Raw genomic sequence first — 20,721 nt, forward strand, 5'->3', positions numbered from 1 at the left:
GGCGCGGCGGCGGAAATGGCCGAGGGCCGGCGGTGGCGGCCATGTTGGGAGCCGCTGGGTGCTGAGGAGGCGCGAGTGTGAGGCGGCGGCGGCGGCCGGGTGGACTCGCCGCCCGCTCCCCTCTCCCCCTTTCTCCTCTCCCGTCCCCCTCCCCGGCCTCCCCCATGCCGGTGGCCTGGCCTCCCCCCGCTCCCTGAGCGTGGCCCGGGGTTCCCCCTCTCCCCCACCTCCCCTTCCCCCTCCCCGCACACTGCCTGCCGCGGCTTCCCCCTATCGCGATAGTCGCCGGCGGCGGGGGGGGGGGCCGCCATGTCGAGCAGCGGTCGTAGCCCTCTACCTACCGTCAACGAGAGAGACGCGGAACAGGTAGGGTCGACGACGGGGAGGGCCTCTGTGAGGGGAAGGGGGGTGGGTGTCTGAGGGGAGCCCGGCCCCTCCGTGAGGGGATCGTGGGCCGTTTTGTGAGGGGAAAAGGGGGGGATCTGAGGTCGGTTTGTGGGGAAAAGGGGGTCTGAGGGGGTCGGGGGTCCTTTTTGTGAGGGGAACGGGGGGTCTGAGGGGGTTGTGGGTCGTTTTGTGAAGGGGAAAAGGGGGGATCTGAGGTCGGTTTGTGAGGGGAGAAAGAGGGGTCTGAGGGGGACCTGGGTAATTCTGTGAGGTAAAAAGGGCGTCTGAGGGGGACCCGAGCTGTTTTGTGAGGGGGAAAAGGAGGTCTGAGTGGATCGTGGGCCGTTTTGTGAGGGGAAAAGGGGGTCCTGGGCCATTTTGTGAGAAGAAAAGAGAGTCTGAAGGCGTCCTAGGGCCCTCCATGAGGGGAAAAGGGGGGCTGAGGGGGCCTGGGGTTGTTTTGTGAGGGCAACTGGGGGTCCGAGTGGGTTGTGGGTCATTTTGTGAGGGGAAGAGGGGGACTAAGGGGGTCCTGGGTCTCTCCATGAGGGGAAAAAGGGGGAGTCTAAGGGGGCTCTGTGCTCCCCCAGCCTGGCCCCTCTGCAAGGGGATCCTGGGGGTCATTCCCCCCATGAAGTACCCTGGGGCTTCCCATCATGCAGACCCCCGTGTGGGATGGGGGGACCTGAGCCAGGGCCCCTCCTTGGGGGCTGGATCCGACTCCTCCATGGGACCTGTTTTTGGGAGGGATGGTCTAGGGTGCTCCTGGGCTGCCCTCCCCCCACCGAGAGGTCTGGGCTCCCATTTTAGGGGTCCCTGAGGGGCAGCAGGGTGTCTGTTGCCCCCCTCCCCAAAAGGTAGGGGTGAGGGCCCCAGGGCTTGCACCCCAAAGGAAGGGGGGAAGGCAGGGTGTTGCCAGCCCCCCACATTGGCCCCCTCTGGGGTCCAGTATCTGTCAGGGGGCGTGAGGTTTGGGGTGTCATCGTTGTCATTGTGTCGTGTGTGTGTGTGTGTCCCCTGTCTTGGTGGCTGCGCGGACTGGGTGTGGGGGCGTGAGCCCACCCCCTTCCCTGCTGCGCCCCCCCCCCCCCACGGGGGGTGTGGGGTGTGGGGGCGACATCGTTGCCATGGGCTAGGTGCCCTCCGTGGGGTTTTGTGGGGGGGCTGTGAGGTGTGTACCCCCCAAAACGATGTGGGTGCCCACCCCTGTGATGGGGGCCCAGCCTTCCCCCAAGATGGAGAGGGTGGGGGTTCACCCCCTGAGCCTGGTTGGTTGGCGGGGATGAGGCCTAGATCCCTTTAGGGGGCAGCTGGAATGGGGGTCCCCCATTTTGGGCTATAGGTCTGGGGGGCTCTTGGGGGCCCCCTGTGGTCCCAGCTTTGGGTGCTGGTGGGTACCCCACTTATGGCTCAGCCTGTTTGGGGAGGGTCTGGGGAGCACCTTGGCTTCCCCAGCTGCATGGCACCCCCGTTTTGGCTGATATTTTGGGGGGCTCCCCACCTTCTGCAGTGAGGAAGATCCCCCAAATGATGGGGAGGGACCCAGCAGGATGTGGCCTGGGGTGGGGTGGGGGGCACAAGTGGCTTCGTCTCTGTGTCCCCAACACTAAGGACAAGGCAATGCTACCTGCTCTCTGGCCGTCACCGTGGCGTCAGGCACCCCCTCCTTGTTTTGGGTCGTTTTCCTGTATTTTTCTGCCGTTATGTAACGATAGAGGAGAATTATTCCTGGCTGGGAAGATTTGGGGAGGGGGCGGTGGAGAGGTGGGGGGCTGCTGCCTCTCCCCCCAAAAACAGCAGCCAAAATCGGGGTGCCTCCCCCCCCAGTTCCTCCATCACATGGAGACTGATCTGGCATGCTTTTATATAAAAAAAAATTTAAAAAAAAACTAAATTTGGCTGACATTTCAGCACCGCCGCACCAAAGCTGTTTTACCATCTCCTGTCAGCTGCCGAGGCGGCAGTTCGGTGGGGGGGAACCACCCGCCTGCTGCAGGTAGGCCCGGCACGGCGGCGGCTGCTGGTTACACCGTTACTGGTTACCAGTTATGCCGAAGCCAGTTGCCACCAGTTTTGTGCTGGCGGCGCGGTCAGGTGTTGGCGGCGTGGGCACTGCTGGCACCTCAGCCTGTTCGCGCCGGGATCTTTAGACCCATCTGGTGACATCACCCCCGGACCTAGTGACATCACCCCCGGACCCAGTGACATCATCCCCACTGCCATTCTGGTAGCGATTCCCAGCGGTTTGGCTCTAATGGCAGCCAGCAAACGAGACAGGCCCCTCCTGCCCCAATGTGTGCCATTAGTGTTGATTTTTCCCTTTTCTGCCCTGTTTTCACCCCCCCGGTGCTTCAGGTGTTCCCCAAAACTGCGGCGCAACACCGCAACCCCCCCCCAGCTCCCGCGGCCCGGCCAAGCCGTCGTCAGCCCCAACCGGTCGAGCCGGTCTGGCGTTCCCAGCGCTCCTTGCGGAGTTCAACTCTCGGCGAGCTTCCGCCGGCCGCCCGGCACCACCTCACACCGAGCCGGCCTCGGCCGTCGGTGTCGCCGGCACCACCGCGAGCTGCGCCAGTTTAGGGTCGCCGAGCGTGAGTCCCTGCCGTGGGGCTGGGTTTGGGTGGGGAAACTGAGGCACAAGGGGCTTTGGCAGTGAGGGAGGGGGTTTGGAGATGAGCTCAGGGCCCATTTAATTAACGAGAATTTGGTTAACAAGCGCCAAGCCCGGCACCGCTCTTCGTAGCCGCAGGGGGATGCCAAGGGCTGAGTCCTTTCCCGCTTTGCCAAAACCGGGAGCGGCGAGGCAGCCGCCCACGTCCTGGCGAGGGGGACGGTGACAACCTCCTGGTGTTTCAGCACTGCACCGGCAAAGCCTGGAGCCGGCGTTGCTTTCGGCAAAGCCTCACCGGGCCCCGGCGCAGCTGCTGCTGCTCTCCTGGCATGACCTGTGTTGGGGGGGGGGAGGACGTGGAGGAAAGCCGCCAGCGCCGGGGGATGTTTGCCGGCCACTCCAGCCTCACCGATAAGAGGTGCCGGAGAAATGCCGGGCACGCTGGCCACTTGCTGGCGCTGCCGCGGACCCCCGTGCTTTTTGAGGGGGGGGAGAATCCGGTGTTGGTGCCACCACACGCCTCAACCCTGAATTAATTCCCCGGCAGCACGGCCAGATGGCGAAGCACGCTCCCCGCCCCGTTGCCACGGCAGTTTTTTGGCAGAAAAACCCCATTTTTCTTCACTTTTCCCCATCATCCTCCCAGCAAAGCACCAGGTTTTGGGGGAGGGGGAGGATCTGTGCCCCCCTCCGTACCCCCCCCAGTCCCCAAAATGCTGTGTTCCCCTAAAATCTGGGGGTTCGGTGCCTCGTGCCTGGTTGCGCCATCGTTGGCTGAGCAATGCCGAAAACTGCCCCCGCCTCGCTTCCGCCGGTGGTTTCCTTCCCACGGGGGGAGCACCCCAAGAGTATGACCCCCGCCAAAACCCCAGCGAGGTTTCGGCGAGGGCTGCGGTGGCCCCAAGTCCCAGCGGGGGAGGGTGGGTGTAGTTTGGCTCGACTCCCCCGCCCGCTCACGCGCATCCGTTATCTCCGGTGTCACCGGAGCGGTGACAGCACGGCACAGGGCGGGGGGGGGGTGACAGCGCCCAGTGCTGGTGTTCCGCTCCCCATAAGGGAACACCCCAAAAGTGTCCTTAAAGCTGGGGTGACCTTTGTGGGGGGGTGGCCTGTGAGGATTTTTGGGGTGTGGGATGGGGAGGGGGGGTTGGTGGCAGTGGTGTTTTATGGGACACCTCAGGGCCCCCCCCGTTTTGGCTGTGGGGTGAACCCAGGTGTCTGGTTTCCTCATTTTGGGGTAAAATCATGACATTTGGCTACCCCATTTCTGGGAGGGGACCAGGGAGGGGGTAACCATGTCCCTGTCCCCTCCCGGGGAAGGGGTGTCACCATACTGGCCCCGTCCCCACCCAAGCCCAGCCCGAAACCACGGTGCTTGCGTCAGGTATCGGGGGCGGCTCCCGGCCTGCCCGGGGCGCGGCACAGTGCCATACAGCAGTGGCGTTCCCGGACTTTGCTCCCGGCTTTGCCGAGAGCCTCCAGACCCCCCCCCCGGGAGTTCTTCTGGGCGGGGGGGGGGACAGGACACGCGATGAGATGACACATGGGGACATCAAACTGATTGTCCCCTTTGTGTCCCTGCAGCCAGGCCCCGTGGAGGGGAAGGGTGGCGGGAAGGCCAACATGCTGCGAGGCCGGAATTCGGCCACCTCCGCTGACGAGCAGCCCCACATCGGCAACTACCGCCTGCTGAAAACCATCGGCAAGGGCAACTTCGCCAAGGTCAAGTTGGCCCGGCATGTCCTGACCGGCAAGGAGGTGAGTGCCACCGTGGCATGGGGACAGTCCTCGTCCTGTGGGTGCCACCATGGTGTGGGGATGGTTCTAGGCTCCTGGTCCTCACCCCGTGGGTGCCACCATGGGGATGGGCTCTTGGTCCTCATCCTCAGAGTGCCACCGTGGCGTGAGGACAGCTCTGGGCTCCCAGTCCTCTTCTTGTGAGTGCCACTGCAGGGACAGGCTCATGGTTTTTGTCCTGTGAGTGCCACCACTGTGCGGGGATGGTTCTGGACTCTCAGTCCTTGTCCCATGAGTGCCACCGCAGTGTGGGGACAGGTTCCCGGTCCTCGTCCTGTGAGTGCCAGTGTGGCACGGGGACGGGCTCCCGGTCCTCAGTGGTGACTGCCACCACGGCATGGGGACAGCTCTGGGTCCTGGTCCTCACCCTGTGAGTGCCACCGCAGGGTGGGCTCCCAGTCCTTGTCTTATGAGTGCCACTGTGATGTGGGGATGGTTCTGGGTCCTGGTCCTTGCCCCGTGAGTGCCACCATGACACGGGGACGGGCTCATGGTCCTTGTCCTGTGAGTGCCACCACTGTGCGGGGACAGTTCTCGGTCCTGATCCTTGCCCTGTGAGTGCCACCTTGGGGACAGGCTCCTTGTCCTTGCCCCGCAAGTGCCACCACAGCACAGGGATGATCCAAAGCTCTTGGTCCTCATCTCATTAGTGCCACCATGGTGTGGGGACGGGCTCCTGGTCCTCCCACCATGAATGCCACCACAGTGTAGTGACAGGCTCCCGGTCCTTGCCCCAGGAGTGCCACCGCAGCACGGGGACAGGTTCCTGGTCCTCACCTCATGAGTGCCGCCATGGTGCAGGGTCACCCCTGTCCTCTTGCCCCTCACCTCATGAGTGCCACCGCAGTGTGGGGACAGTCTTGGGGGACATTCCCTGACCCCCTCTCATCCCTCCCAGGTCGCCGTGAAAATCATTGACAAGACGCAGCTCAACTCCTCCAGCCTGCAGAAGGTGAGGGCGGGGGGTTGGGATCTCTGGGAGGGGGGGCAGCAGTTTATGGGGGGACACATGGGGGATTGCGGCATCTCATTCCCTCCTCCCCAAAACCCACCCACACCCCCATTCCTCACAGCTCTTCCGGGAAGTGCGAATAATGAAGGTCCTGAATCACCCCAACATAGGTGAGCCCCCCCCAAAGACCCCCCAGCTGCATGCTGGGACTCCCGTGCCCCCCATCCCTACCCTTGGGGGGGGTCCCCCACCCCTGGGGGGATCCCAGGGGGTGGCCCCCACCCTGGCCCGCCCCCCTCCAGCCCCACTTTGCCCCCTTTGCAGTGAAGCTTTTCGAGGTGATCGAGACGGAGAAGACGCTTTACCTCGTCATGGAGTATGCCAGTGGGGGTGAGCAGCAGGCAAGGTGGGGTGACAGCAGGCAGGGAGCGGGCAGGGCTGCCTCTCACCCCTGCCTTCTGTTGTCCTGTCCCCCCCCACCTCCAGGTGAGGTTTTCGACTACCTGGTGGCCCACGGGCGCATGAAGGAGAAGGAGGCCCGGGCGAAGTTTCGACAGGTCGGGGGTTGCCAGTGTGACACCCCCAAGGGGGTTTGGGGACACCCCTATGTCCCCAGGGGGCTGGGGGATGCCCCTGTGCCCCTCCCGGGGTGGGGGGCCCCCCTGACACCCCCCTCTCCTGCAGATAGTGTCGGCCGTGCAGTACTGCCACCAGAAGTTCATTGTCCACAGGGACTTGAAGGTGAGGACCTCCCCCTTGGACCCCTTGACACCTCTGAGACCCCCACCAGCAGCCCAAGGTGCTCCCCGGGTCCCTGTCCCCCCCCCCTTTTGACCCCAGGGCAACACCTGGATATCCCTGGGACCCCCCCAGCACAGCACCCAGGCACTCCTGAACCCCTGGGAGGTGCCAGGACCTCCAGGGCAGCACTCAGGCTCCTGAGGGCAGCACCTGGACACCCCTGGGACCCCCCAGGGTTGTACCCACATAGTCCTAAATCCTCAGGGCAGCACCTAGATGCCCCAGGGACCTCCTGGGAGGTGCCAGCATCCCCCAGAGCAGCACCCAGACACCCCTGAATGCCCTGGGAGGTGCCAGGACCCTCAGGGGCAGCACCTGGATATGCCTGGGACCCCCTGGGCAGCACCCAGAGGCTCCTGAACCCTGTGGGAAGTGCCAAGACCCCCAGGGGCAGCACCTGGACACCCCTGGGAGCCCCTGGGCAGCACCAGATACTTCCAGAACCCCCCTGGCTGCACCCACATACCCCTAAACCCCCCCAGCAGAGCACCCAGATGCCCCTAAAGCCCCTTGGGGCACTCTCCCTCCCCTGGGACAGGCGGAAAACCTACTACTGGACGCCGACATGAACATCAAAATCGCCGATTTCGGCTTCAGCAACGAATTCACCTTCGGGAACAAACTGGACACGTTTTGTGGGTCCCCCCCCTACGCTGCCCCCGAACTCTTCCAGGGGAAGAAATACGACGGCCCTGAAGTTGACGTCTGGAGCTTGGGTGTCATCCTCTACACCCTGGTCAGCGGTTCCTTGCCCTTCGATGGGCAAAATCTTAAGGTACCACCCTGTTTTGGGGGGTCACTGGGGGACCCTGAGCGGGTTGCGGTGTGCCGATGGATGTTTATCACCTCAGGAGTTGCGGGAGCGGGTGCTGCGGGGCAAGTATCGGATCCCCTTCTACATGTCCACCGACTGTGAGAACCTGCTGAAGAAGTTTCTCATCCTTAATCCTACCAAGAGGGGCACCTTGGAGGTGAGGGGTGAGGGAACCCCAGGAGCACCCCCTGTGGTGTCCTGGGCACCCCTGGGACCCACCCCAGTGTGGTATTGGACACCCTTGAGAGCAACCCAGGACCCCCAGCATGGTTCTGGGATCCCCCAGGACCCCCCAGCATGGTCCTGGACACCCATGGGACCGCCCAGGGACCCCCAATGTGGTCCTGAACACCTCAGGCACCCCTTGAGCACCTCCAGTGTGGTCCTGGGCACCCCTGGAACCACCAGCATGGTCCTGGGAACCCCCAAGACTCCACGAGCACCCTCAGCATCTTCCTGGGTACCCCTAGGACTTCTCAGCGTGATCCTGGACACCCCCAAGAGCACTGCAAGACCCTCGGCATGATCCTGGGTGCCCCCAGGAGCCCACCCAGGATCCCAGTCACCCCTAGCATCGCCCTCAGCCCCCCAGTCACCCCCCCAGCACAGCATCAGGGACCCCTGGAGCCTCCTTCTCCCCTCCAAAATGTCCCTGCCCCCCAGAGGTGACCCCAGGAAGCCCCCTGGGACCCCCAGACCCCCTCCGCCCTGCTCAAGACCCCCTTTGGTGTCATCGTTTCCCCCACCCCCCCAGCAAATCATGAAGGACCGCTGGATGAACGTGGGCCATGAGGACGATGAGCTGAAGCCCTACATGGAGCCTGTGCCAGACTACAAGGACCCTCGGAGGACAGGTAGGACCCCCCTCTAGACACCTGGGTCCCCTTTTGGGGGGGTAAGAGGGTCCTCAAGGGGTCCCCCCAGATGCCTGGGTTCCCCCACTGAGGCCTGTCCCCCCCTCCCAGAGCTGATGGTGTCCATGGGGTACACGCGGGAGGAGATCCAGGAGTCACTGGTAGGGCAAAAGTACAACGAGGTGATGGCGACCTACCTGCTGCTGGACCACAAGAGCTCGGAGGTGAGGGGACATCGGGTGACACTGGGGGATATCGGGGACGCCGCGGGGGTGTAGGGGACGAGGGGACAACGGGGAGAGGTGAGGTGACACAGGTGGGACAGGGAGTGTGATGGGGGGGACAACGAGGGGACAGGTATGACAGGGGACATGGGGGGGATGAGGGGACATGAGGAGACATAGATGTGTGATGGAGTATGGAGGATATGAGGGGACATGGCAGCAAGGGGGTACGAGGAATGTGGGGACAAGGAGGGGACATTGGGGGGGTCATGGGGACATGAGTGACAGGACATTGAGGGTATGAGGGGACATGGGGACTTGAGACAAGGGGGACAGGTGTGATGGAGCATGGAGGATGGGCGTCATGGGTATGACAGGGAACGTGGAGGGGATGTGGGGACATGGAGAGGGTCGTGGGGACATGGGTACGACAGGGGACTTGGGGACAATGAGGTGACATGGGGACATGAGGAGACACGGACACGTGATGGAGTGTGGAGGATGTGAGGTGACATGGGGACAATGAGGGGACATGAGGGGTATGGGGGACATGGGTATGATGAGGAACACTGACATGGGGACATGGGGGACACCAAGAGGACGTGAGGGCCACAGGATATGGGTATGAGGGGACATGGGGACTTGAGGACGCATGGGGACACAGGTGTGGACATGGGGACAACGGGGGGGACACGAGGAGGGTCACTGGGACACACGTATGACAGGGAACATGGAGGGGATGACATGGAGACAAGAAAGGGATGGGGTGGGACACTGGGGGGGGGCACAGGGAGGGACAGAGGAGACAGCGTTCTCCCCCCCCGCCATACCCTGACCCTGTGCCAGCGCATTCCCGTGCCATCACGTTCCCCCCACCCCAGCTGTGCCTCGTGCCAGCATGTCCCCGTGCCAGCGCGTCCCCATCCCCAGCTGTGCCCCGTGCCGGCACGTCCCCGTTCCCAGCTGTGCCCTGTGCCAGCGCGTCCCTGTCCCCGCACGTCCCCCCACGCCAGCGCCTTCCAGTCCCCATCCCTGCTTGGCGTGTCCCCCCGTGCCCCATACCAACATGTGTGTGACCTCCTCCATGTCCCCACCTGTGTCTCATCCCCCCCCCCCCCCCCTCGTGTCCCCAGCTGGAGGAGAGCCTGGCGCTGAAGCCGCGGGCGGCCCCCGACCTGGCCAACAGCTCGGGCCCCTCGCCGGCACACAAGGTCCAGCGCAGCGTCTCCGCCAACCCCAAGCGCCGTGTCAGCGACCAGGGTGAGCCCCCCCGCCCCGACATCTGGGTTCATGGGGGGGGGGGGTGAGCCAATTGCCTGGGTCACTGGGTGGAGGGCAAGGGGGGGACCCAGTCCCATGGCGGGGGGGGGGGCCTGTTTGCCTGGGTCCCTGGGTGGGGGGTCAAGGTGGGGGGCACCTGGGTCCCTGGGTGGGGGTAGCCCAGTTGCCTGGGTCACTGGGTGGGGGTCAAGGGGGGAACCCAGTCCCATGGGAGAAAGGAGGGGCCTGGGGGGGGGGGTCCTGGATGCCTGGAGTCCTGTGGGATGGGGGGCTGGATGCCTGGGTCCCCTGGGCATGCAGGGATGGGAGCGGGGGTCCCCAGACCCCTGGGTCCCCATGGGGTGGGGGGGTGGCGTGGGGCCCCCCTGCATATCTGGGGCCCTGAGGGTGGAGGGGGTGGGGCGGTGGGGTGGAGCAGGGGCCCCCTGGGACACCCAGGTCCCTGGGGCAGGGGGTGGGGAGTGGGTCCCCATGGGACCCCCCCCTCCTTGACACATCCACCACCTCCCACCCCCACAGCCGGCCTTTCCATCCCCACCTCGGCCTCCTACTCCAAGAAGACGCAGGCGGCCAACGCCGAGAACAAGCGAGGAGGAGGAGGAGGGGAGGAAGAGGGGGGGCGGCGGGCAGGCAGCACAGCCAAGGTGCCCCCCAGCCCCCTGCCCGGCCTGGAGCGAGCCAAGGGCACCCCCTCACCCTCCACGGTCAGCATGGGGTGGGGGGGGGGCACCCATGCCTGGGTCCCCTGGGGGTGGGAGCAGGGGGGGGGCCCAGATGCCTGGGTCCCCTGGTTTGGGGGGGGGGGGGTGTCCCCACATGCCTGGGTCCCCTGGGGGTGGGAGAAGAGGGGCCTGGACACCTGGAACCCTTGGGGGTGGGAGTTGGGGGGGGGGGCAAATACCTGGGTCCCCGGGGTGCCAGGGTGCCCTGGTTCCCAGACAACTGGGTCCTCCATTTGGGGGTGCTCGTGGGGTTCCCGGATACCTGGGTCCCCCCTCAGACCCCCCCCCCCCTTTGTGTGTGTCCCCCCCTCCACAGAACAGCGTCCTCTCCACCGGCACCACGCGGAGCCGTAACTCCCCGCTGCTGGACCGGGCCAGCCTGGGCCAGAGCTCCCTGCAGAACGGCAAGGACAGGTAGGGGACCCGCCCGTGCCCCCCCAAAATACTTTCCCCCGCCCCCCTCCTTAATGCCCCCCCCCCCCCCGCCCCCTGCTTTTCTTTCCTAGCCTGCCTACGCCGGGCTGCCGGCCCTCACCCGCTGCTCCCCCGGCCCCTGGGGCTCCCCCGCGGTCCCGGCAGCACCCGAAACCCACCGCCACCCCTGCCGATGCCAACTGCGAGGCCACCCGGCCCAGGCAAGGCCGCCCACCTCCCCCAAAATCCTGGCGCGGGGCCCGAGTCCTGGGGGGAACCCCGGGAGGGTTTGGGGTGGGGGGGTCCCCACGTGCCTCTCCTTGACCCTGCCTGGCACCCCAGCATGTCCCCAGGGATTTGGGGTGACTTGGGGTGCTGGTGTCCCCCTGCCTGGCACCCCAGCATGTCCCCAGGGAACGGAGGATTTGGGGTGTCCCCTGTCCCCAGCCCAATGCCCCAAGGTATCCCCCAGAGCAGGGCGGGGGAGGGATTTGGGGTGTTGTGGGGTACCAATGGGTCCCTGGGGTGCAGCAGGGTGCTGGTGGGTCCCCATGGTGCTGTGGGGTGCTGGCAGGTCCCTGGTGTGCAGCGGGGTGCTGGTGCATCCTTCTGGGGTGCTGGCAGGTCGCTGGGGTCCCTGTGGGGTGCTGGTGGGTCCCTCCAGGTTGCTGGCAAGTCCCCATGGTGCTGTGGGGTGCTGGCGGGTCCCTGTGGGGTGCTGGCAGGTCGCCAAGGTGCAGTGGGTTACCAGCAGGTTCCTGGGCTGTGGAAAGCTGCATCCCCATGGTGCTGTGGGGTGCTGGCGGGTCCCCGTGGGGTGCTGGCAGGTCCCTGTGGTGCTGTGGGGTGCTGGCGGGTCCCTGTGGGGTGCTGGCGAGTCCCCACGGTGCTGTGGGGTGCTGGCGAGTCCCCGTGGGGTGCTGGTGGGTCCCCACAGTGCTGTGGGGTGCCGACACGTCCCCAGGGTGCCCTGAGTTACCACCTGCATGTCCCCAGGGTGCGGCGGGCAGGGTGGGGGGGTGCCACCCACACCCCCATTAACCCCCCCCACCCCGTTCCCACAGCGGGGCACCCAGCCGGGTACCGGCAGCTTCTCCTTCAGCCCACAACGTCAGCCAAGGTCCCGGGGAACGACCCAGCTTCCCCCGGGGGGTCTCCAGCCGCAGCACCTTCCACGCCGGGCAGCTGCGACAGACGCGCGACCAGACCCCCCTGCCCTACGCGTTGCCCCCCGGTCTGCCCCCCGCCTCCCCCTCCGGTGCCAGTCAGGGTCGTCGCGGTCCCTCCGCCAGCCTCTTCAGCAAGTTCACCTCCAAATTCGTCCGGAGGTGAGGAAAGGGGCTGGGGGGGGCGGGGTGGGGGGACACGTGGGACTGTCATCGCGTGTCCCCCAGTGTGGGGGCTTCTCGGTGTGTGTGGCCCCTGGGCTGCCCCCGTGTACCCCCCAGGGCTACTCTGTGGCCCCTCTGTGTGGCCCCTCATCCCCCCCGCCCCGGGATCCCCTGTGTCCCCTCTCTGTGTGTCCCCTCTATGTTGTGGTTGTGTGTCCCCCCCCCCCCCCGTTGTGTGTCCCCTCATCCCCCCTGGGCATTCTCTGTGTCCCCTTCTCTGTGTGTCCCCTCTGTCGTGCCCCCTCCCCAAAGCTGTGTGTCCCCTCGTTCCTCCCAGGGATCCTCTTGTGTGTTCCCCTCCATGTCCTCTCATCCTCCTCAGGGCTCCTCAGTGTCCCCTTTTGCCCCCCCCAGGACTCTTCCCTGTCCCCCCATGTCCCTCTCGGGCTCTTACACATCCTTTCCTTGTCCCCCCGCCTTGTCCCCTGGGCGGGGGGGGCTTCTCTGTGTGTCCCCTTGTCCCCCCAGGGCTCCTCCTGTCCCCCAGGTCTCCTGCCATCCCCGCGGGACCCCCCCCCCCCCCCCCCAACACTTCTGTGTCCCCTCCTGTCCCTGTGTGTCCCCCCCTGCCCCATGTGGGAAGGGGTGACGGGGGCGGGGAGGTGGGGGGGCTGCTTCGCCCCAGATGCCTGGATCCTCTGGCTGACCCCCACCCCATTCATGGGGGGGGGCGGGTGGGGGAGGGGGTACCCCGGTCCCTCAGGGTGTGGGGGAGGGGGGTGGCTCTGTCCCGGCCCCCTCCCCCCGCCCCCAACGTTGCCCTTCTCTTCTGTTTGTCTTTGTAGAAATCTGTCTTTCAGGTTTGCCAGAAGGTAGGGCAGCGCCGGACGCCTGGGTCCGTCCCCCCTCCCCCCCGCATGCCACCCACCCCCCCCACCCTGGGAGAGCAGGTCCTGGCCCCCCCCCCACCCCGCGCCCCCCCCAAACTCCCCTCCCAACCCCCCGCCTCGGCGCTGCACGGCCCCGCATGGCCCCCTCCCCGCTCGGCTGCGGCTGTCTGTCTGTCCGTCTGTGCCCCCCACCCCTCCCACCCCCACTGTGTGTGTGTGTCTGTCCCCCTCCCCGTGCTGTCTGTCTGCCCGGACGCCTGGGTCCCGTACTGGGACGGGGAGGGGCTGCCCCCCCCCGCCCCCCAACTGATCTCTGCCCCTTCTTCTTTCTCGAGGAACCCGCACGAGCCCGAGAGCAAGGACCGAGTGGAGACGCTGAGGTGAGTGCAGGGACGGGGTCCTCGTGACACCCCTGGGGTCCTCGTGACGTCCCCGCAACACCCCTGGAGTCCCCAGGACCACTGTCTTGTCCCCCAGGACACCCCTGAGGTCCCCACAACACCCACAGGGTCCCTGGGACACCCATAGGACCCCCCCACCACCACCCCGTGACACCCAGGACCACCGTACTGGTCCCAGTGACATCGCCAGGGCCCCCCATGACACCCCAGGCCACTGTGCCGGTCCCGGTGACAACCCTGGGGTCCTCCTGACACCCATGATCACTGGGCCGGTCCCCCTGCCACCTGTGGGGTCCTGGTGACATCCATGGGACACCGGGGCTGGCTGTACCCATCCCAGTGACATCCCTGGTGTCCCTGTGACACCCAGGACCTCCGTGTCACTCCTGGTGATGTCCCAGACCTGCCATACTAGTTCGGTGTCATCTCCAGAGCCCCAGTGCCACCCAGGACCACCATCCTGGCCCTAGTGGCATCTCTGGGACCCCCAGGACCTCAATGCAGCCCTGGTGACATCCTTGGGACCCCCAGGACCTCCACACTGGTCCTGGTGACATTCCTGGGGTCCGTATGACCCCCAGGACCACCACGCTGAGCCCAGTGCCCTCCCCAGGACCACCACACCCACCCTGCTGCTCCCGGTGCCACCACCACCCACCCCCCACCTTGGTGACACCCCCCCTTCCCTCCTTGTCCCCTCTCCCCAGACCAGCGGTAGGTCCCGAAAAAGAAACCCGCGAAGCCGGCGCTCGAGAAGCCAAACCTCGTTCTTTACGTTTTACCTGGAGCATGAAAACGACGAGTTCCCTGGAACCGGGCGAAATGTTACGGGAAATCCGGAAAGTTCTGGACGCCAACAGTTGTCGGTGCGAACCCCAGGAACGGTTCGTCCTCCTCTGCGCCCACGGAGCCCCCGGGCACGATTCCTTCGTCCAGTGGGAAATGGAAGTTTGCAAACTTCCCCGTCTTTCCCTCAACGGCGTCCGCTTCAAACGCATCGCCGGGACCTCCATGGCCTTCAAGAACATCGCCTCCAAGGTGGCCAACGAGCTCAAGCTCTGAGCGGGGACAGCGGAGGGGGGGGGACAACAACGGTGTCACCTCTGTCACCTCCCCCCACCCACCAACCCCCTTCTCCCGCTTTGGGGGAGCAGAGGCGATGGATTGAGGCGGGGGGGATGCGTGTCCGGGATCGGATGGACCTGGGACATTGAGGGGGGGGAGGGATGTTCTTGAGGGGGCTGCGTGGGGACGTTGTGGATGGACCCGGGGACCTGCAGGGATGTCCTGGGTGGGCCAGGACCTCACGGGGACGTCCTGGGGCCATCCTGGATCGACCAGGGACTTTTCGGGGTGGTCCAGGGCCCCATGGGGACGTTCTGGGGACATCCTGGATGGACCAGGGACCTTCAGGGTGCTCCAGTACCCCATGGGGACATCCTGGATGGACAGGGGACATCCTTGGTGGCCCTGGGACCACCGGGGCTGTTCTGTGTGGTCCTGGGCCTCACAGGGACGTGGCGGATGGCCCAGGGACCCGGGGGGGGACATTTTGGCTGGGGACACACACACACACACACACACAGAGACGTTCTGGGTGGCCCGGGACGTCTTGGCTGGCCTTGGGGACATCCTGGGTGGCCCTGGGCCAGGTGGGGACGTTCCGGTGGTCCCAGGTGGGATCTCCTGGATGGACCAGGAATGTCCCCGAGCCTTGGGGGAGGGGGGGGACGACAGTCCAGGGCCTTTCTGTCCCCGTGGGGACGGCCCAGAGCCTTACGGGGACCCCCCCGGGGACCCCCGGTGGCCTTAGGGGATGTGGGGACAGCCTGATGATGTCACAGGACACACACCCCTCCCCCCGGTGACCTTGGGGGGCATCACAGGTGTCCCGCCCCCCCTTCCCCCCCCCAACCCTTGGGACAGGGGGATGTCCCCTTCCCCTCCCCCCCCCCTCACTCAGGAAGGCCCCCCCGGGGGGGAGGGGTTCTGCTGCTGCCGGGGGGAGGGGCCGCCCCCTTTGACCTGCTGTAGCCCCGCCCCCGGGGGCACCCGCATGCCTGGGTCGTCCCCCCGGGGGGGGAGGGGCTGCACCCGCCCTTTACATACCTCGGGGGGGGGTCCCCAGCCCCTCCCCCCCCCGGGCACTGTCATCCCTTGCGGGGGGGTGGGGGACAGGGCGGGGGCACCCAGGGGTGCTGCTGCCTGGGGGGAGGGGCAGTGCTGCTGGCCCCGCCCCCAGCCCCGCCCCGCCCCCCCCCCCCCCCAGCCAGCGCCGCTGTGGATTTTCCAGGTTCTAGATTAAAAACTTTCCAGAAAGATCCGTTGCCTCTGACCAGTGCTCCCAGTATGGACCAGTGCTCCCAGTACCCACTGGGTGTAGCTTAGCACTTCCCAGTACAACCCAGGGCCCACCGGGCACGGCCCAGTCCTGCCAGTAACTCCCCAGTGCTCCCAGGAACGCCTCCCAGTCACCCCCCCCCCCCAGTACAACCAGTAACTCCCCTGCCCCACTGCTCCCAGTAACCTCCCCAGTCCTCCCAGTACCCCCCAGCACGTGCAGCCGCTCTAGTAAAATACCTTTATTGCAAACGCGGCCGGGGACCCCCCCGGACCTCGGGGACCCGACCCGCCCCCCCCCCCCCGGGGCCGCGTGTCCCCCGGCCCAGCAGGGGGCGCTGCGGAGGGGGGCGTGGCGCGCTCGCGGGGGGGCGGATCCCAGCGCTCAGCGGGGCGGAGCGTGTCCGGCGGCGGGGGGGCGTGGCCGAGCTGCGGGGGCGTGGCCGGGGCGGATGAGGGGGGGCGGAGCCCGGCCCTGCTGGAGCGGAGGCGGCGGCCGCGGCAACACGGGGGCGTTGGGCGGGGCCGGGCGCAGGAGGGGCGGGGGCTGCGGGGGGCGGGAGGGAGAGGGCGGCGGGGGCGGGGCAGGAGGCGGGGCCGCGCTGGGGGGCGGGGCCGAGGCTGGCGGCGGGGGCGGGGCCGGGCGCGAGACCCCCGTGATCTGCACCTGCGGGAAGAGAGGCGGAGTCGGGGCGGGGCCAGGGCTGGATCGGGGGCGGGGCCAGGATCAGGGCTCGGACAGGGACCAGGCTCCAGCACTGGGACCAGGACACGGACCGGGACTGGGACCAGGCTGCCCATCAAGACTGGGACCAGTGCCTGGCTCAGGACAAGAACTGGGACCAGGACTGAGAGCAGGGCTGAGGCTGGGACCAGTTCCTGAATGAGGACTGGGACCAGGACCGGGACGGGGACCGGGATGAGGGCTGGGACTGGGCCCAGTCTGGTCTCAGAACTGGGCCCAGTCCCTAACCCAGTCCCCCCCCACTCACCTCTTCCTCCTCCTCCTCCTCCTGCCCCTCCCCGGGGGGGGGCGCGGGGGGATCCCCCCCCCTCTGAGCCTCCCGTTCCCGCAGCAGCCGGTCGAGGCCGAAGCGGCGGCGGGCGCCCAGCACGAAGCTCTTCACCTGCGCCGCCGTCTTGTTCCCCAGCACCCCCGCCACCGCCGGGAAGTCACGGCCGTAGCGCCGCAAGGCTGGCGAGGGCAGCAGGGTTAACGAGGGCAGCCAGGTTAACGAGGGCAGTGGGGCTAATTCTGGGGGAGACGGGACTCACCCTGCACCACCAGGAGCTGCTCGTCCGTCGTCCAGCGAGAGCTGAATTTGCCGTTGCCCTGAGGGAGGAGAAAGGGGGGTTGTGGGGCGATGCGGGGGGACACGGGGGGACACATTAGGGGACGGCGTGACGCTGTGGGGCACAGCAGGGACACGATGGGGCACATGGGGATACCGTGGGGCACGGCCAGGACGCCTCGGGGACACCATGGGGCACGTGGGGATAGTGTGGGGCCCAAGGGACGTTGCGGGGCACAGGAGGATGCGATGGGGTACGTGGGGATATTGGGGACACCATGGAGGACGCAGGGACACCGTGGCACACGCGGGGACACTGTGGGGCATGGCAGGACGCTATGGGGCACACGGGGACGCTGTGGGGCAGGGTAGGACACAACGGGGTGCGTGGGGACACCCCTCCCCACCCCAGTCCCCACCTCCGGTGGCCGCAGCCCCTCCACGCCACCCTCCAGTGCCTGCTTCAGGCCGCTATTGATCTGCTTGATCCGTTGCACCTGCAGGGGCGAGAATCACCCCAGAATTTGGAGGAGGGGCACCCCCACAACCTAGAGGAACGCCCCAGATTTTTTCGGGGGGGGGACAGGGTTTTTTGGGTTTTGGTTTGGTTTGGTTTTTACCTGCCGTTTGAGGGATACCAGCTGACAATCCAGCTGCCGCAGAGCCAGAGCCCCCAGGTCGGGGTTGGCGGTGACGCCGGCAACGTCCTCCCGGCTGAGGTGCATCCCCCGGGGGGGGCGGCGGCGGTGCCGGGCTGGGGGGTGGTGACGATATTGCGCTTCTTTCCGCGCGGCGGTTTTGGGGTAAAAAGGCTGAAATTCATTAATAGGGGGTGGGGGGTGGGGCTGGGCTCACCACACTCACAAAGTGAGCGTGGTGACCCCCGCCCTCTCCACCCCCCCCAACCTCTTTTTTGGAGTCCAGTGGCTCCGTCTCCCCGTCGTTAGCGGGGCGATGGTCATCAGTCTCGTCGTTGCTGTGGAAACAGGGGTGAAAAGGGGGATTTGGGGGGGGGGTGAGGCTGGGGGGGGGGGGGGGGCACAGTGGTGTTTACCTGTCATCACGTTCTTTGCGGCCCAGGAGGCGTCGCGCCTGCCGGTCCATGACGCTGGTTCGGGTGCGGGTTTTTTTCCAGGAGTAATAATATTTAACGAGGCTGGGGATCAGCTTGTCGGGGAGCTGTGGGGGAAGGGGGTTGGGGGGGTACAGGGTGAGTTTTGGGGGGTTTGGGGGGTGGGGTGGGAGGTGAAGGGATAGGGGAACCTTAGAAAAGGGGGGGAGACCCTTATAAATAGAGGAGGGAAGCCCCCTAAGAAATGGGGGGGACCCCTAGAACTAGAGGGGGGGAGTGGGAGGCAACCCCATAGGAAAGGGGGGGGAGAAAGTCCCCAGAAATAGGGGATGGGACCCCTAGAAATGGGGGTGAACCCCCTAAAAATGAGGGGGGGGAGATGGGGGAAAACCCCCCCAGAGTGGAGGACAGAACACCCTAGAAATGGGGGTGTGGGAGAACCCTAGAATTGGGGGGGGGAGCCCTAGAAATGGGGGTGGGTGGGAGGTACCACCTGCTGGGATGGGGGGGAGCAGGTGGCACCCTAGGGGCGGCATCGGGGTGGCACGTACCACCCTCTATGGGGGGGGGGGTCAGGGGGTGGCACGTACCACCCCCTCGATGCGGGGGGGGGGAGTTCCAGGGCAGCCCACACTCCCCCCATCTCCCCGAGTGACACCGTGGGGGTCCCGTGGGGACAGCAGCCCCCAGCCCCAGGTCACGGGGAGATGCTGGATGAGGCCAGGGATGGATCCAGCCGCTGTGGGGGGGCTGAGAGCTGCTGCCCTCCCCCCCGTGGTAAGGGGGGGGGGGGGTTGGGGGTGCATTTTGAGGGGGGCAGGGGGTGTCTCTCACCATTTGTTGGATGCGGGCGAAGCTCTTGCCGTGGAAGCTGAAGGCCTGTTCGAAAAGAACCTTGTCCTCCACCGTCCACTCGTCCGGGAAGGGGGTGAAGTTGGCCAGGTCGGCCAAGGACTTCTCCACATCGTGCTTGTGCCACAGCAGCATCCCCAGAGCCTGGCAGGGGGGGGGACAATGGACGGGGGGGGGGGTCAGGAGGAGCTTGGGGGGCACCCTGAGGGGACCCCGTGCTGTTTAAGGGGGGTTGATGGTACCTGCTCGATGTTGTAGCCGTGCTTGTCCTTTGCCATGGCGATGTATTTGTCCACTGAGGGGGTAAAGGGGGTTGGGGGGAGTAAAGTGGGGGTTGAGGGGGTAAAGGCAGGGCGAAGAGCGTTATTGGGGGGGTACAGGGGGTTTAGGGGAGGTAAAGGAGGGGTTAGGGGGCATAAAGGGGGGGGATGGGGGGGCAAAGGGGGGTTAGAGGGTGTAAAGGGGGTGTTGGAGGGGGCAAAAGGGGGGTTGGGGGGGTAAAGGGGGGGGTCAGGTGATGGGGGGCACCCTGCAGCAACCCCCCCCACCGAGGGATGCCCCGATATGATGGAGGGGGGGGCTTACGTTTGGCGTCGGAGACGCAGTGGTTGGGGGCCCAGACCAGCATCCCCTTCAGCTCCTTGTTGCTGTAGCGGGCGGGGCTCTCTGGGGGGGGACAGGGAGGTCAAAGGGGGGGGACGGACACCCCCCAGCCCCCTCAGCCCCCCCCCCCCCAAATCGTCCCTACCTGGTTTGCAGTCAGGAATCACCGCCTGGTAGTCGGCCCCCACCCGGATCATGCTGTCTGGAGAAGGGGGGGAGAGAAAAAGGGGGGGACGGGGATTAACAGGGGGTGGGGGTTAAAGGGGGGGGGTCTACACCAGCCCCCCGCAGTTGCAGGGGGGGCGGGGGGGGCAGCGATGGTGCCCCCCTCCCTGCCGGCAAACAAAGCCGGCGGCCGGCGCACACGCGGGCGGCCGGGGACAATGGGGACGGGGCTTTGTTCCCCCCCCCGCCATGTCCCCGTGTGTGTGCCCCCCCCCCCCAAACCCTACGGGTGGGGGGGGTGACGTGAGCGCAGCTCCCCCCCACCCCAACACGTGGGGCAAGCGCGGCACCCCAACACATACGTGTGGCATGGCGGGGGGGACCACAGGCATATTGGGGGGGGGGGGGGGGGACACAGGCGTGGTTTGTGGGGGGGGGCACTCACCGTGGGCGTGCTCGTCCTCGCTGCCCTCGTCCTCGGAGGGGGGGGGGCCACCGCCGGCGGCCACCGACTTCGCCCGGCTGCGGGACAGGATCCCCGAGGGCTTCTCCATCACCGACGGCATCGCCTGGGGTGGGGGGTGGGCTCAGGGTGACCCCCCAGATCCCCCCAGGGGGACCCCACAAGGCCCCGCTGCTTGGGGGGGGGGACTCAGCCCCGCTGCCCCATGCCAAACTTTAGCCCAACCTTGGTTATTTGGAGGGGGGGGGGGGGCGTGGGAATTAAGGGGGGGGCGGTGTTGCTGCGTTGGGCAGCTGGGGTACCCTCCCCAAAAAAGGAGGAAACACCCCTCAAAATGGGGGGCAAAGTTGGGGGGGGGTAAAAAGGGAGGGAAGAATGGGTGGGAGGTGTTTGGGGGGGTCCCGGCGCCCACCCGAGCCCACCCGCGCCCACACAATGCGCCGCCGGCCGCTCCCGCC

The 20,721-nt window shown here is 66.5% G+C and overlaps 2 protein-coding genes across 6 annotated transcripts; one reads left to right on the plus strand and one right to left on the minus strand.

Annotated features, from left to right (window-relative positions):
- The first annotated feature begins 1 nt into the window (after position 1).
- On the plus strand, positions 2-15,789 carry MARK2 (microtubule affinity regulating kinase 2). Of its 5 annotated transcripts, XM_075059287.1 has the most exons (19): positions 2-366; positions 4,580-4,753; positions 5,691-5,744; positions 5,866-5,914; positions 6,069-6,134; positions 6,231-6,301; positions 6,429-6,485; positions 7,084-7,320; positions 7,397-7,516; positions 8,114-8,213; positions 8,325-8,437; positions 9,571-9,697; positions 10,238-10,422; positions 10,757-10,854; positions 10,947-11,075; positions 11,919-12,182; positions 13,031-13,057; positions 13,411-13,455; positions 14,184-15,789. In XM_075059287.1, exons 1-19 carry the CDS (start codon positions 310-312, stop codon positions 14,536-14,538), a joined length of 2,328 nt encoding a protein of 775 aa, XP_074915388.1. In that variant the 5' UTR covers positions 2-309; the 3' UTR covers positions 14,539-15,789. The 5 variants fall into 5 exon arrangements, with proteins under 5 accessions (XP_074915388.1, XP_074915389.1, XP_074915390.1 ...); XM_075059288.1 differs by lacking the exon at positions 13,031-13,057; XM_075059289.1 differs by lacking the exon at positions 10,947-11,075.
- A 412-nt stretch (positions 15,790-16,201) lies between these two features.
- Positions 16,202-20,366, minus strand: RCOR2 (REST corepressor 2). The gene is made up of 13 exons (XM_075059269.1): positions 20,246-20,366; positions 19,781-19,837; positions 19,618-19,698; positions 19,275-19,327; positions 19,015-19,176; positions 18,163-18,287; positions 18,015-18,084; positions 17,729-17,920; positions 17,528-17,605; positions 17,092-17,149; positions 16,944-17,011; positions 16,415-16,483; positions 16,202-16,363 (listed from the first exon to the last, which is right to left on the minus strand). Exons 1-13 carry the CDS (start codon positions 20,364-20,366, stop codon positions 16,202-16,204), a joined length of 1,296 nt encoding a protein of 431 aa, XP_074915370.1.
- Between the last annotated feature and the right edge of the window lie 355 nt (positions 20,367-20,721).

The sequence above is a fragment of the Buteo buteo genome, chromosome 29 (genome assembly GCF_964188355.1).
Source record: "Buteo buteo chromosome 29, bButBut1.hap1.1, whole genome shotgun sequence".
NCBI lineage: Eukaryota > Metazoa > Chordata > Aves > Accipitriformes > Accipitridae > Buteo > Buteo buteo.

Excerpts from the sequence above, each read along its gene's own strand:
- RCOR2 (XM_075059269.1), bottom strand. The coding sequence starts at position 20,366 with ATGCCGTCGGTGATGGAGAAGCCCTCGGGGATCCTGTCCCGCAGCCGG. Across the intron at positions 19,699-19,780 it reads GATTCCTGACTGCAAACCAG|AGAGCCCCGCCCGCTACAGC; the intron begins GTAGGGACGATT and ends GTCCCCCCCCAG. Across the intron at positions 16,364-16,414 it reads CGGCCCCGCCCCCCAGCGCG|CCCCCGCCCCTCCTGCGCCC; the intron begins GCCCCGCCTCCT and ends CGCCCCCCGCAG.
- MARK2 (XM_075059287.1), top strand. The coding sequence starts at position 310 with ATGTCGAGCAGCGGTCGTAGCCCTCTACCTACCGTCAACGAGAGAGAC. Across the intron at positions 367-4,579 it reads ACGAGAGAGACGCGGAACAG|CCAGGCCCCGTGGAGGGGAA; the intron begins GTAGGGTCGACG and ends GTGTCCCTGCAG. Across the intron at positions 13,456-14,183 it reads GACCGAGTGGAGACGCTGAG|ACCAGCGGTAGGTCCCGAAA; the intron begins GTGAGTGCAGGG and ends CCCTCTCCCCAG.